This window comes from Nothoprocta perdicaria, unplaced genomic scaffold (assembly GCF_003342845.1).
Source record: "Nothoprocta perdicaria isolate Ctin4 unplaced genomic scaffold, notPer1 scaffold_34, whole genome shotgun sequence".
Lineage (NCBI taxonomy): Eukaryota > Metazoa > Chordata > Aves > Tinamiformes > Tinamidae > Nothoprocta > Nothoprocta perdicaria.
Window position 1 is genome coordinate 2,679,751 of NW_020455577.1, and position 16,986 is coordinate 2,696,736.

The 16,986-nt window shown below is 37.9% G+C and overlaps 1 protein-coding gene across 2 annotated transcripts in view; it reads left to right on the forward strand.

The window, feature by feature from the left end:
• The window catches only part of CRB1 (crumbs 1, cell polarity complex component), an 84,063-nt gene that overhangs the window by 31,128 nt on the left and 35,949 nt on the right, over window positions 1-16,986 (forward strand). For both annotated transcript variants that reach the window (XM_026043841.1, XM_026043840.1), the window contains 2 exons: window positions 1,976-2,115; window positions 3,257-3,439. In XM_026043841.1, coding sequence (XP_025899626.1) covers window positions 1,976-2,115; window positions 3,257-3,439 — 323 coding nt within the window. The remainder of the gene's footprint in view (window positions 1-1,975; window positions 2,116-3,256; window positions 3,440-16,986) is intronic.

The following is a 16,986-nucleotide window of genomic DNA, read 5'->3' on the forward strand; positions in this document are numbered from 1 at the left end:
AAAAGAAAAGAAAAGAAAAGAAAAGAAAAGAAAAGAAAAGAAAAGAAAAGAAAAGAAAAGAAAAGAAAAGAAAAGAAAAGAAAAGAAAAGAAAAGGAGAAAACAGATAGACAGAAGAGACAGACAGGGCCATTGCAAAGCAACAGAAAACTTTCTTCACCTGATGCTAACAGCTCTAYCTAGGATCAGTCCAGGCACRCAGGACTCTGGCATTCATTCTTTGACATTCACTTTACACACTCAGTACTAGAGTCTAAAATACAGRAAATATATATGCATAAAGTATCCAAATAGAAATTAAAGCCCAAAATTGATGAGTACATTCATCAGACATTGAACTTACCAGTAGATTTGTCCTGTATTGTTTAGTATTGAGCTTTTATAAAGCAATTTTGAAGACACCACCACAGAAAATAGTCAGAAAAGTCATGTTAGCAACAGGCACGCTCCTCTTGAATTGAGAGATCATGTCCTTGAAATGGGTTTTTGTACAGCCTTGTGGCATTACACTAACCTTGTGGAATTTCTTTTCTGAAGTACTGAATGACTGTGAATGTGACACAACAATTTATTGGTGTCCGGTGTCACCTAAAGCGTGACTGCAGGGAGAGAAAGAGGTCACCTTGCACCTGCAATGAAAACACCTGGAATGAGAACACTCTAGTCTTGTCCAAGTGACAGATCAGAGACTTTTTCACCTGCCTTGRCTGCAAGCTGGGTGCCTGCAGAAGCGCTGGCAGAGCGGAGCAACCTGGAATATTTAAATAAGTCAGAGAAAAGGGCACAAAAGAAAGGCAGCTCCAGGAAACAGCACCAAACTGAAGATACATTGAGGAAACATGTGAAAAAATGGACTAAAATAAATAAATAAAGGCTTCTGGTTGAGAATACATTTCAGAATGAAAGCTATTTTACTAATTCACATCTTCCTGATTATATTTTACATCCTGAAAAAGAAATGGCAACTGACCTAATTCATCTTGGTTTAAGGATAATCCACACACTTGTAATAAACTATCCTGCAAGGAGTTTTTGCTTTCAGACACTTAAATATGCAGCAAAATGGCCATGTTTGCTGGCCTGTTAGTCTTTTAGTTGTCCTCTTATGTTGCACAATTCATTCTACAATATAGCTTTCCCTCCATATATTTACATATATAAGTCTATGATGCTGAGATTAAACTCAGAAGTCTCAGAAAATTCCTCATGAATTCCCTCATATATTGAAAAATTATTAGTATAGCATTTTAACRTACGGGAAAGCCATATAAGAATTTAATTCATTTTTGATCCTGCTTATTATTGGAAAAGATCATCCAGCTGTGYACATTTAAAGCAGTCATTTTGGAAAGATCTGTCTTTTCTTATGATATGCATACCTTTAGGTGTTTGATCACAACCTAAGCACAGCGGTTGTGATATATCACAGTAAAATCACCAGGTCTTATGTATTTTGTAATAATGAGCTCATCTGAGGAAAAAGCAGACATTGAAATAATTATGCAGATAGTAACTATTCATTTCTGTATATACTAGCTTATTTGCTTCTAACCCCACAACTGTAGTATTGCCATCAAAATATTAGTTGGTGTTATTAACTGAGCTATGCAGATAACTGGCATTTCTATACTGAAACCTAACTACAGCAGAAACAAATCTTTCAAAGAAAATCTCTCTCCCAGAATCTCTTCCTTTGCATTTTGAGAATAATGTTAAGCCTAGAAAAATTGCATTAAAAATGGCAGAAATGTTTTTTGGGAAAAAAAAACTCTCTTAGAAGAAATCACCTGTCAAAAGCAAATTTATTTTAGAAATGGTCCATTCTAAATTTCTGTAGTTTCTCCTAGAACCCCAGATGGTGCTCTCAAGTCTGGTCTYAACTGTGCAAGCTGTTACCCAAAGCTAAACAAGAAGCTTCTGTAGATTTAGAAAATAAGCCAGATCTTCTTGCTAAACATTGGCATTCTGTGTTGCAGATACACCTGCAACTGTACAAGTACTGGATTTACAGGCCTACACTGTGAGACCCTAATTCCCTTATGCTGGTCACAACCATGCTACAATAATGCTACGTGTGAGGACAGCACTGACAGTTATACGTGTCACTGTTGGCCAGGTAAGGCCTAAATTCTATAAATACCTTCTTTGCTTTTTTTTCATAAAATATGTCCTCCTGTTTTGCTGATGAACTAAGAGCTTAGAATTACCTGACTTCAAAAATATTCTTGCATTAGACAGGCTCGGCATTAGATAGGCTTCACTTCTCATCACGAGCCAGAATGATTTCCACATACAGTAAAAGAAAATGTCTTCAGAGCAATTGCAGTAGAATTAAGATGGGAGCCAAACTAGAAGCTGGAATCCAGCTCCCAATTGGATGCTTAATCCTTCAACTCATGTGATTCATGAATGTCGCTGCTGTTACCATCCCTTTTTTACTCTTCGCTAATGTGACATAAATCAGCCTAAAACTTAAGTTTCCCTGAAAAAAATGATGATTGCTATTTATAAATAAAATTATACTAGGTGTGATACTGGGAAACCAGTTTCCTTCATGTCCTAAATGCAAGTTCCTCCGTCTTGCAAGACAGGAGAAAATGCCCTTAGCTCACAGACTCACAGAATGGTTGAGGTTGGAAGGGACCTCTAGAGATCATCTAGTCCAACCCCCCTGCTCCAGCTCTATTCTCCTGGACTAGCAAGGCTAGTAGGTCACAGTTTGGGGAAATTCTCCATGGTGGACATAAGACACTGTATTACAAATGCATTAGAAATAGAAGGATTAGGCAGAATGCTTAGCAATTCCGCAAAACTTGGGGATTTTTCTGACACTTTGGGCTCAAGCACTTCACAGATATCAACAAATTTATGCTCTGCAGGCACCTCTGTCTTAGGGAGGTGTTGCAAAAGCAAGGAGAACACTGCACACATTGAGAGCATAGGTGCAGCGTATGACACAGCGCCTTGCTACCCACACAGATCTCCACATTACTGCCTAATAAAAGTCAAAGGCTGTATAGCACAGGCAGGATTATCTAAGCCAGGCAGAATAACAGCATCCAGGTACTCAGCCCAGAAAGTGCTGCAGTCAAATACTCACACCTTGAAGAAGWAGAGAGTGTCCCGGAGGTGTGTGAGCACCTGAGTTTCAAGCCAAACTTAACTAATACTCAGATATATCCTGAAAATGTATAATAATATTTTCAGATGTGGCAAGAACTGGCATCAATTAAACACCCTCTACTTCCTGCTGGCAGGATACACGGGCTCCCGCTGCGAAGACGACGTGAGCGAGTGCAGCAGCAGCCCCTGCGTGTCCGGGGGCGAGTGCGTGGAGCTGTCCTGGGCCCACCGCTACGGCAGCGTGCCCGGGCTGCCCSCCGCCTTCAGCTTCCGCAGGGCGCAGGGATACATCTGCAGCTGCAAACCCGGATTTGCAGGTGAGATTTTGKTTTTTTTGGTAAAAGCTTAGGAAATAATGCGCTGCAGGATTTTGTTGTTTATAAATAAATGTTCGGGGGGAAAGTGTGTTTTAGGGTGTCATAGTGCAAAGGGTCCCTCTGGTGGCTGTAATATACATGTTTCTATAGAAAATTCTATGGAAGGAGTTGGTTCCCCAAGTTGTCAATCTACCAAGAAAGAAGCAGGCTCCAGGTATGACACCTAAGCCAGTCTGGACAGCAAGGAAGAGCTGTTGTCTCCTTGGCAGCTTGGTCTGTAGAACTTCATTATGATTCGGAATCATCTTTGCTGGAATTATTCCATAAGCTTCTACTAGCAGGTCTTTCATCATGTATTTGCTCTGTGTACAGGTTTCATACCACGCAGATGAAAAAAGCCAAGGATAATAAAAGAGTATTTTCATAAATCATAGAATGATAGAATGCTTAAGGTTGGAAGGGACCTCGGAGGTCATCTAGTCCAACCCCCAAATAAATCCAACATGGAAAAATTTTACTGAGCTTTCAGGATTTCTGGCCCTACATTTCTCATTTAATTCTGCCATGCAGGATCCGGGTATTGGCAGCAACACATCTTCACAATGAGTGTAATGAGGCTTTTTGGAAAAATTTGACAGCATAGCATGTTGGTGATATTCTGCAGCTTGCAAGAAAAATAAGTTGTGTGTGTAAATGTGTTCTTAAAATAGAAAAAAAAAAGCAAAGCAATAATGAACAAAACCAACAAAATCCAAACACTATTAATATTACAAATGATTATAAGAAAAAAAATAGCTGTATTGAGATTTGTATTACTTAACACAGTCTAACACAGTCTGATGTTAGCATGAGGACTATGAAGTTAGTTTTTGGATTGCATGGGTTCTGGGTCTTTAATCTTTTCCTGTCAGTTCCTTTTTCTCACTCATTTTGAAGGAAAAAAAATAATTAGTCAAAAAGGTTTAACTAGTTTTCAATTTCTTATTCCACTTATCACCTGAGTGGCTTCTCAGCTTCCCTGTCTGCTAGGAAGCTGAATGACTAATTTCTTGAGATAGCAGATAGAAAAAAAGAGGAGACCAAATTTTTCCCTCCAAATTCCTTTTTTTTTTCTCTCTCCCTTGAGACTAGTTTACTCTTGTTCCATCACTTCCCCTTAACTGCCCTTCCCTCGCCTGTCACTAAGTGTTGCTGTTGTACTTTTGCTCTACTGAAGAGAGTATAAAAAGGGCTTGTTAAATTCTTCAGCCTCTCTTTACCTCTCTGGATTCCTCTTCATCTCCCACTTCTTTCTCTTTGCCTCCTTCCAGTGGTGTCCAGACCTCAGGCTCCTTTTCCTCCCCTCTCACCCATCTTTAAAAATTCCTATGTTTCAGAAAACAATTCAGAAAGTGTTTCCTTGGTTAGTCCTCAGCCTCCTTTATCCTCCCACTTATTGCCTTCACCTGCCTTGTTTGCCTGATTTGGGCTGTGATTCCTCTGGCTTCACTCCCATGGAGGACTAAACTGCTCCCCAGGGAGTTGGTGGGCTCATCCTGCACAAATGCAGTCTGTTTGAGAAAGAGATTCTGAATCTATTAATCTATCAATATTACCTCTATTTTCAATAGACCGTCTCTTAAATCAAAATGCAGAAATCTCTAGAGATAGCATAGCTGACAGAAGTCTTGAAGACCCTGAAATTCCCACTGATTTCATATGCATGTAAGCACATTATACTAAAGAAAAAGCCTTTATGTAAGTGTAGTTACTGAAATACCTGTTGGATGTTACACATAAGTGTAATTAGAAAATAAAAGCAAAATATGTATTTTGTATGCTCAGTGACAGTGACAATGAAAGACAGGAAGAACATAATATTTACCAGGGTGGCTGTGAAAGCTGTTTGGGAAATGTCTTTCATTTCCTCTTTCAAACGTGCTGCAAAGTAATGGCAAAACTAGGTTAATCTTGTCAGTTCATCAACTGCCTCCATTTTTCAGCATGGCCTAAATTTTAAGCCATTCTCTCTGTTGGCCTCTGAGAGACACAAGGAAGACAAGAAACTTATGCACACGTAAAGAAACCAGCAGTATTTCTCAGACCAGAACCTAGCGTCCCTAGCGACCCAAGATTTTGCTCTATCAATTACAGAAAAAAATACTGTTGAAGTTTGAGCTAATGCTGTGAGACTGATTTGCATAGGAATAACAGCTCTGCTGAAGCTCAGGAATTCAGTAGTAGATCTAATGCAGCTCACCTCCCTAGGCACTTCACTACTCCAGAGTCTTTCTCTCTAGCCATTCTCCTTCCCCGAGGTAGTTTTGAAATGGAAAGTGCTAAAACGAGCCCCTGCTTCCTTCTATGCCAGCAGCCTTATATGCTGAGAAGGAGTGGAAACATCCRTTTCTGATGGTGGTAAATCATTTCTCTGCTTATGGACAGATTCAAAACAAATAAACCACATGCTTTAATGGGAATTAAGGAAAACTCAAGATTAGTAAGCAGCAGTAGTATGATTCAAACTGCATMTGAATCCCTGTTCAGGATAACCCAGATTCTTACTTCCTTGTCTAGTATATAAGAACTAATAGTCATATGACATAACAAGGAAGAAATAAAAATCCACGTGCCCTGTACTGTTGGGGTCTGATCCAAAAGCCACTGAAATCAATGGAAAGATGTCATTAATTCTGAGATGTGTGCTGATTTTGCAACAAGTATAAAAAGACCTCTTTGAAATCACTGGATTGTGATATTCAATATTCAATTGTGATATTCAATATTCAAATTAYTGTATTTCAGCTGAAAACTTGAGAATACCAACTTTTCAGGCTACTGATTTGAGCCCAAGGGCAGGAGACAATGGAACCTAAACATATGCCTTTATCAGAATGAAACATTGCCTCTTCCAACCATAAGAATAAATGTTATCTGGCCATATCTTTAATTATAGACRATGGTTGTTCAGGTTGTAAAGGGCTTGAAATTTGTTACTTCTAGGTAAAGGCAATAATYATTCTAAAACTTTGTTCTTTAAAATCATGGATGTATAGTATTGCTCTAGGACTGCACATTTTTTAAGAACACTTTTAATTGTAAGGTTAAACTTCTCATTCTCTTTTGGGAAAACATGCAGGAAAGGAGGAAAGCAGTGCCACAGATTTCACCAGGTTGTAATAAACACTATGCCACAGTGAAAGCATCCCTGAACTTGCAAGGTCCATCGAGCTGACACATTCTAGCATTGAACTGCGCCCAAGAAGGAGCGAGCGTGCAAGAGAGCCAAGTTCTGCTCCTTGGGCCTCTACAGCAGTATTGCCAGTGGTCCCAACACAAGGGACAGGGCTACCAGCAAGGAAGATCASCCATTTTTTCTCAGTAGAATGGGTGTAAGAAGAGCAGAGCCCACTAGTCTGTTTGATGACAGGGCATCTGCTGCCCAGTGACACACAAGTGAACACTGACGGCTGAGGACTTACCATTTAGGGTGCCTTGTTATCCATCATTTGCCAGTTGTGCCACAAGCGCTGTTGCTTGCTTTGGCATCATGAATTCCTGGAAGCTTTTCTGGCCTTTTTGTTCATTTGCCTTGTTTTCCGTTTTTCCCTTTTAAATTTTCTTGGCCCTTTTCCCAGTCTGTTGGACCGCTGCAAGAGAAAATGCTATGATCAGACTGGTGGCTTATGCGTATTCAGTTCTTGGCATATRTATGGAGAAACTGTCTCCTGGAGCCAGAAGACAAGGCAGATAAATGGCCAGTATGAGAGAGAGTTTACTGAAGAAAACCTCAATCCAGACACTATGAACATCATGGGACCAGGCCGTGAATTTTATCCATTTGGACTGTCACTCTAAATGCAAGTTAGTGAGAAGGAAACACAGAAGCACATGGGGTGTCAGACTGACTCTTCCCTGCCCGTCCTCAGATGTTGGCATAAGCTGTACAGCTTCAGCAGAGACACTCACAGACCACCTCAGCCAGCCTTATTCCTTTCCCCTGGCATTCTTTCTATACGTGACAATATTACACCGACCTAAATATTATTTATGGGAAATGAGTAGGTTATTAAGTACATTATGAATAATGTGGGAAGTTCATATACAAATGTGTTTTTTGTTTCTTAATTATTTTACTATTTTCAACACTTTTCTCAACCATGAGTGCCTGAACAACAATCACAGAACCATCATAGACATATAGAGCAATGTGATTCTTACAAAGATCAAATTAAGCAGATTAAAAACAGACATCTCATCTTCTTCCCAAACTCCAATGTACGTTTCCTTCATTTCCTCATCTGCCATTCAGCTGTTCACACCACAGTAGTCAAAAAYTTTGACAAAAATTTTGACAAAAAAGCAACTATCTCTACTGGCAATGAAGATCTATTCTAGAATTATATAAAAGATGAACTTTGATGATTATGAAATGACTAAGAATTGGTCTCCAGATTTGACCATCATTTTGCGTTAACATTGATGGTCCTGTTATAACTGTGTATATATATTTTTATTGGAAATACATATGGTGTGATGTATCTCTCTGCTTGCTGTAGTTTGCATTGGAAACTCAATTAGCTCACAGCCATCACTTCTGCATTATTCACTTCCCAAAGAATGCACAAACAGCCACGYTCAATTTTGTATGAGCTAGAAATATAGGAAATTAAAACCCTAGGAAGGCCCTACCAATGTTATTTTCAGAAGATCTACTGAGTTTAAAATTTCATAGCTGACCCATCACTGCTATGATCTATTTTGTCTTGCTGCACTGCTAAGCTGTATAATGTAGTCCAATGTGATTGACAGAGCCTGCAAGCAGTGGGTATTTTGAATCTGGCACATCTCTCTGTGTTAAATGTTGTGGCACATAGACACTTTCAGCATGGAAAGCTTGTTCCCTTGAAGGGGAAGGATGGAAGGAGGGGATGAATGGATTATCAGGCATAAGGTTCCAGATCTTGCAATACCCAGATAAAAAATGTCCTTACACTTAAGAATCTCTAAGCCCAGTATTTGGCAAAAAAGTTTTCTAAAAGAGTACAGCTGTATGTTGCTTAGTAGTAGGAGGAATCCAAGCATGTAATTTTTTTTCCAAATACACTTCCTCTTTTCTTTCCCGATACCTACTCCTACTTAGTCACTTCTACTAGGAATATATTCCACATAACTGTGTTGCTGTATTTGAAGTTACGGTACTCCAAATTTCTGATAAAAATTTCTCTCTTAGGCTTTCTTCAGGACCTTTCCACTTACCTTTATTTCCATCTGAATAATGTCTTATCCCTTTTAATTCATATAGCTCAGATATTTAGTGTCCTAGACTTCAGTTTTGTTACCTCTTGGGTGAATTGGTGAATCCACTTAATTCCATCTTTCCCTATAAATCAGTCTATAGTCTTTTCATGTCTTGTTTCCATATGCCCCACTTTATCATTTGTTATGCAAACTAAAGCTAAGCATAGGACTTGTGCTGTGACCTGCCTGTTATTTAAAAAGTGAGCATCTTTTCCTTAATATAAAAACAAACATCTGTGCATTATCCAGCTTAAATATTATGTCAAGTTTACATGTATACAGTGCATTGTTGGCATTACAGATTATCCTGTAGGATTCCTAAGGAAAGGTATTTCTTGCACATACACATACAAAACATCCTGGATATACATATATACACAAAGCTAACCATTAATGAGCTTACAATGTTAAAATGTGGTCTGTGGTATAATTATGTACAAACCTTGGTGAAATCAAAGGCATTGCACAAACTAAACTGAAAGCAGAACTCTGCCCAAACTCTTACAAATTTGATTCTCCTGCTCAAAGCTGCGTTACAGCCTGTACTTTTCAGCACTGTATTGTATGAGCCTGYATCACTCTGGTCAAATTAAAATCAGGTTTCTAAGTCAAGCAGATGCACAACCTGGTCTCCAAACAAACTTTCTTTAAATCCACAGATCGTATAGTTTACACAAATCTGGAGAAAGTAATTAACAAGTAACCAGTGAAGACCTGTGCTTTGGGACTAATATACTTCCCTTCCCCAATACAGTCAGATTAATGGAACGTTTAAGGTCAAATGTCAAGTGATAAACAAAATGACCCAATTTAATAGTTCAAAGTTTTACTCAACAGATGATTTTGAAAACAACCTTAATAATCTCACCATTGTTAAACCCAACAGTTTATTGGAAATTCTGTAAATTATACAGGCAGACATTTTAAAAGGCATTACTTCTTTTTCCACCCCATAACAGAAGAAATCAGGAGTGACATGAGAGAACCTGGAGAAACAGCACATGGGCAAGTAGTTCTGAACCATATATTTATATGCATGTATATATTTTTATATACATGTGCATATATACACACACATAAAGAAACACTCTTTCACTCTCTATATACATATATATGCATGCACATACACATAATAGCTGCTTCAGAGAACTTCACTGCTTTTTCTATAGAAAACTTTTCTTTGATTGCTAATTAAAAAGGTCCACAACTTTCATCTTTTCTATTTTAAAGTGCACACTTTTCTGGCTGGTTGGGTGATTTTGTGGCAAAAATGAAAGATTTGTCTTCATCCTTTTCTTAAGGTTTACAGCATGCAGTGCTTATGTTTGCTAAGAAACCAAATGTATGTTGGTCTCGTTTACTAATTATTTTAATTTTGTAGCTTCTGGGAAAMCATGTTTGTGTGCCAAACCTGTACATATTTGTTGTGTCAGCAATACTGGCCTATATTCATATAAAAGTCAAGATGTAGGTATAAACTTTTTAATATTGAAGTATGCAGATTACTGTTATTTTGCTATGGCATTAAAAATAAACGTGATGCCATAAATCACTTAGGTCTTGTAGAAATTACAATTTTCATATAGTTCAGCTACTATCTTTTCACTCATACAACTTTTCTCATAGATATTTGCATGTCTCTAAATAAGTTGTTCTCGTATGTGAAAATTGAAGCTTGGCTTCCATACAAGAAAAAACAACAGCACATCATCTTTCTGTCCCAAAATGCTGTCTTCTGCTGTGGCCTTGACGATGAAGCAATTTGGGTGGATGAAGGCAAAAGAATTCCYGTCCTGCTTAGGCCTAAGTACCCACATTGAATTCTGCACCATCCCTGAACAAAATACGTGTTTTACTCAAGTTCTATGCAAAATATTCATGTTTTCCTCTCAATCCTTGAAGCAAAGGACTAGTTGAGACCTTACATAAGGTTCCCATAATGCCAGTGACATAAACGACATGGGTTTTTAAAGCATAAAAGGCACCTCATCCAGGCTCAGAAATGTCAGTACTAATTACAAACTTTGTTTTCAAGTATAATCAATTCTTTATTTATGGTGTGAAATGTTTTTTACCCTTTTGAACTTTCACTATTCTAAGCCAAGTAAAATGGTTGGCATGTTCCTTTAAAAATAATTGCTTCTGGACGGAGAAATTGAATGTCAAGTTCCAACTTGATCTAAATTAAATGGGTTACATTAATAATCTGGCCCATAGTCGAAGTGAGTGTTTCGATTCTGGGTTTGACTTCAGGACGTGACCTCTTGATCGCACAGGTCGGCCCAGATGGGAAATATTGGAGAGGGACCCTAGGTTGATGCAGGGAAGAAAGTGTCTTGTACTGATGGATAACAAACTGTCTGATCCGTTAAGCAGAAGCAATGTCAGACTGCACCGACAATAAAGCTTAGTTGTCATAGGTCATCATGCTCTTCAAAAAAAAGAGTTGGAAGGAAAATCACAATGATGGAAATCCTCAAAGCTGTCATGCACAAATAATCTTCTAAATCTTCTTGGATTAACACTTGCAAACCTGTATACTAAGTGAAGAGATGAAAAAGAATCCACATATTTCCACCTTTTACATTGCACTCATGCCTCAGCTTTCCCAGCTGGATCTGTTATAAAAGATTATTTAACACCATAGAGCATTTCAAATTTAAAAGCCAGTTATCACTAAAACTAGGCCTCATGCTTATGTGATCRGGTCTAAAGTAGAGCTGTGTGTGTGAAAGCAATCACATTAGCAAGATCAGACAGTACAAAATTCTTCAAGAGGAAGTAGCAGGTGAATTGAGGAGAATTTTTTTATTATTATTTGAAAAGATTATTTACTGCCTTTAAAATGTACTTTCCTATTAACAACCTTAAGTGAAGATGTGCAGCAGTATGTTGATCCTCTCTTAAGTCCCACAGGCCAGGAGCAGGACTTTGCATTTCTCTATGAAGTCCCTCAATGTTACCTCTTTCTCTAGCTTGTCAAGGACCCTCTGAATGAAAGCACAGCCACCTGGTATAGCACCACTCTTCCCAATTGTGTATACATACATGTATACTTAAATAAATTTCTAATTTTAATCTACCATCAACAACAAAAAACGTGCTTTTCTTGAATTGGACTCAAGATGTTTATACTTTGCTGACAGTTAGTTATCACTGATAAGTCCCAGATCTAAGGTGTTCTTAGGAATATTAAATATATGTTTGGACACTAAATAATAAAAACGAGCTGATAAAGTGAGCACCAAAATTAATTTTACGTGCTACCTAAAAGCTCTTTTCCATTAATTGTTTCCTATCGCATCTAGTTCTTAATTATCTAGTGTTTGCTAGTGGGAGAAACAGACGTGATAAAAATTAAKATTTTTATGTCTGCTGTTTGAAATAAATACTAAGGTGACTATAAGGAAGCACAAGCTGTTTCTGTTTACTTACGCTGACTGATTTTTTCAGCTACAAGAAGAAGTTCAAATAAGTTAAGACGGCCTTTTGCTAACCATCTGAGTGCTGTTCCCTTGAAAAGTATTTTTTGAATAAACTTAGACAACTTTTGCTGACTGGTTAGGGAGATTTGGATTAAGGAAAGAATGCTCTTTCTCTTGCTGACACTGAATTTTACATTTGGAAGATAAACAGTCTCTGATAGAAATAAAAAATAGCTGCCATAAATGGGTAATTTGTGCTAATAAGTGACTGCTAGAAATAGATGCAGTGGTTATGATTCAGTTTGCTCTCACACAGCTGTAATTCTTACAGTCAGTCTGTRTTAAGTTACTATAAGAGAATCCTAGTGATCAATATTATTATGGCTGTAGTCACTTATTGTGAGCACCATTTTTCTTAAAGAGGGCTAGGAAAATTTTTTATTAGGCTTGTAGGTGAGGTCAGAAAATAAGGGATTCTATCTCCAGCTATAGTAACAAATAGAGAGTAACAAATACAACTATTTAAATGTTGCATTATGGATATGTCTGCATAGCAGTAGGATGTGCAATACATAAGATGTGCAAAAAGCTATATTTAACCCAGCTAAATCACATACTCATCCCACAACACAGGTAATTCCCGAAGGACACAGCCAGAAGCCCATAGTGTACATGTAGAATCTCAGCTGGAGCCTGTGCTACCACATTGTCACTGGGATCATTATGTGACCTAGCAAGTGTGAAGCCTGCTTGGGCTGGCCTGCATATGCTGCAGTCACACTTGCTATTTTCAGCCTATGTTGGGCATATGAAATTTTGGATAAACAAACCTAACATTTGGACAAGCTTTCACGCTGCACAAGAATTAACGTTGAAGGGAAAGAGTGAAATTAATGCTGCTGTCAAAGGCACAAGAGGAATGACAGTCTGCCATCGCGTGGGTACTGAATTTGTTCTCAAGATCACAGTCCATGATCTCCTGCTCCTGATCTGTAACAGACCACAGCTATTTACCTCAGTTATGCAAACATATATCAGGCAGAGAATTGCTCTGTAAAAAAGGGAGAAGCGAATAGTTTGGGGAAAGGGACTTRTTTTTCTGCAATAATAAATACAGTATAAATAACTGTATAAATAAATGTATAGATATATACAAGTATAAAYATATATATATATTTATACATTTATATATAAATATATACATATATAAATATATAAATGTAGTACAAATTTATATTGTTTGTACAGAGGAATGTAATTTTAGCCAGCATAAAGGCAGATCATATTCATGCTAATTCTCCATTTTAAAATACCCACAGTATGCACATGCTGTGTTCACACATACATATTTTATATTTYCCAATTCTCAGAACTCCCTTCTCAGTTAAGCTCTACATGCCCTATTAAAACTATGATTTTCTAGCCTACTGGCTTTTTGGCTAAGTTTTAATATGGACTGACAATGAAGCTATGTAAATATAGCCCCTTCTATATGTTGCGTGGACTCACATTGGTTTTAACACAAGGAGAAATCTTGCAAATCACTGCAGTATTTCCAAAGCGCCGTTTCCCTGGGCAGAGGCCATTTCACACTAGACAGCACAGTGACTGTACTTGCCGACTTCAGTTAAGACAAATAGGAAACAGCCAACAAGAGACAAGGTAGAAAATCCCGTTTAGGGGAGGCTAGAAGCAGCGTACAGTTCTCYATAGATGTGTTCATCAGCAGCAAGCACACTTTAAAAGCCCTTAAGTGTTTGCAGGGCTGAAAATTAATTTGTTTTACAATTCCAAAGTGAGTAATACGCTGCAAACAGATTTTCGAGTCAATGAAACGTGACCTTGTATGATCTAATTAAAGCACTCAAAGGTATTGATTGTTTTAAGATCCCTCTGGATACACTTCAGTTCAAATGCACACACACAATGTCGGTATGTGCAAGTTCATAAATCTACAAAAATGCAAATCAGATCATTAATGCTCTGAATTTGGCASTCTTGCCAAGCTGTCCTGAAAGGTGAAACATAAAAGTACCTGAATTTTATATATTATTTTTGCAACTTTGAGTCAGGAGCACAAAAATAAGAACCTACTGCAAGTACAAGAGGAACCCAATGAAAGTAGAAAACAAAATACTAGTCTATATTCAGGAATAAATTCATCAGATTCTCTGAAATCATTGCCATTTCTTCTGTTACAAGGTCCAGATCCACCTGACCCAACTGCAGAGTTTAMTGTGCTTTGAGCAAAGGGTTGGACAAGACCACCTGCAAAGGTTGCCAGAATAAGTTCTTCTATGTTTCTATTAATTCTCCAAAGTTTATGAATTGGCCTCTCTGCTCCATCTAAGAAAGATCTATTTCATTACACAAATGCAAAGATTTCTTTTTTTTTTTTTTTTTCCCTGAATTTTCTGTCTTTTGTCTTTGGCATCACCTCTGTGGTCTCCTTCCTCCATTCAATTTTTAGCTCAGACCCCTGTAGAGATCTTATCTCTGCATAACACTTTTTCTAAGCATTCCCTCACATTTCCTTTATATGTTTATATGTATTTGCATATACAGCCATTCCTCTTACTACCTGCGCATGCTACCAGCAAGAATGCTACACGTGCAAGTATCTCAGCATCTTTCCCACCTCAATAAATCACTTTTCTCCACTTTGACCAGTCTCCTTTCTTTTAACCTGTCATCTTTCTTCATTGCATCCTTCCTGTTATTGACACTTGCTACTTTAGGCCATGCTTATGGCCATAGCTCCATACAGGGACACAAACRCAGGCAAAGAGCCCACTCGGGGAGGATGTTCCCTGGGAAAACTGTGCTGACAGTGTTAGATTTTCTTACCCCCACCAGTCAACCACAACAGCAGCTGTTTCTCTACCTATATATAAAGCTGGCTGTGGGAGTAGGGAAATGAAAAGAAAATGAGTGCCATGAGGGGACATATTTCTTCACCAAGTTTCTCTTCACTCCAGATTCAGGCCTTAATCCTACAATTGGATCCACATGGCTGGCTGCGTTAATCGAAATATGGGACAAAGGTGTAGGCTACAAGCAACAGTTTTGCCATGCTGCCCTTCTCAGGCATGGCCCCGTGCCATTCCCAGCCTCTGCGTTGCTGACCTGTGGCTACACCATTCCCAGAGCCTTGCGTAGGGAATATTCACCCTCGCCAAGGGTGGATATTTCCTCATGGAAAAGGCTGGTTGATCTACACGGAAGCTTAATGCTTAAGTCAGTCGGCTGTTTCCAATATTTATGAAATAAAATAAACACACCCAGATCTCACTAAACAACTAATCACCTGCAGTACGTACATATATTGATTCTCTTTCACATGAAAACCTCTTTAAGGTGTGACAAAACACGTGAAACAAGTGGAAAAAATTTCCAAGTACTTTTGCCCTCAAAAAAACTTATAATGATGTAAGAGATTAAGGGATTGAGTTTTGGGGGGGAGTTTTACTGCTTTTAAAAAAATACATTTTTCACCAAATAATCTAAACTAGTCTATGAAGGTTCAGGCCAGCAAAATGCAAAAAGATTGAGTTACAGCATACCATAGTGAATGTAGCACATTATGAATTCCATATCCCTCAGAAAGAGTGACATATTTAATGATTAAGCCAAGTTGCTGAACTCTATTTATATTTGATATTTTTTTTTCCTAACCAGTATTAACTTAATATATACATTTCAAATGGCAAGAGGAGAAATAGCAGAATAATGAATTTGTCTGCAATAAAGCAATAAATAGCAAGGTCTTACAACTTTACAGAATTAGATTTCTATGTGAAAGGTATCATGTGCAAACTATTCTAATGTCAGTAAATGCTTATTATTCTGCTATTTTAAACCCTATCCAACTTGCCAGAGCTCCAGCTCTGCTCTGTATTCTGTCCTTCATTTTATATGAGTTTTTCTCTAGCTAAGGCACCAGCAAAAATGGCCATATACCATCAGATCACTGGTCACATTAAGTTTGGTGTCCAATATAGGCCAATTCTTCACTGAAAGCAAATAGAAAAAATCCTTTTTAAATACCTCTCACTTGCTCTACTTCAATATACATAAGAGTAAAGCTTCCTTCCTGACCTTCATGACAAGTGATTTATGCCCAGCAGCGTGAGTTTTAATCACAATGACATAAAGATGGTCAATTTATTTCGCTCGCTTGCGAGCATGCCTTTCCTCCTTCCAGCAAGGAGTAATTATCTCCTTGCAATTATCAGCACAGATGTGACAAAGTTAGAATTTTCATGATTATCTGCTAAGAACTGGAGTCCTGAAGCATTCATGCTCTGCCAGACCTTTCCGCTGGCCTCAGGATTAATGAGTGCCTTGAAGAAAAGTTGTTTCTGACCAAGGTAGCATTTTGTAATAGACATTTCCAGAAGCTGTAGAGCAGTGGAGAAACTATTTTTGCAAAACTTGCTGCTCCCTCCACAAAGCATATTCTAAAGATCATCCTACAATTAAATTTTGCAAAAGTTAACTTCTACTCGCGTTTTATATTTTTGGAGTTAAAACTTCAGGTAGTGGTRAGCAAGACAAGGCCAAGGCCACTTCTCCTACATGTTTGTTAGTACTAACAGAGCTAAAAAGGGTGAGCCTAGRTTTCTGTATTAACTCATTTTCAGTAAACTGTAATGAACCTCTTGTAAAGGGAGTGATAGCTGAGAACCTCTGACATATTTTTATTTTCAGAATGAAACTGCATTTTAAACTTCAAGCTCTAACATGAGACAACAGATAAATAGTAGTGAGAAAATAAATACATATTAATTTATCAACTAGAATCTATTTGGTTTAAAGTTACCTTGCTTACCTTTTAAAGAG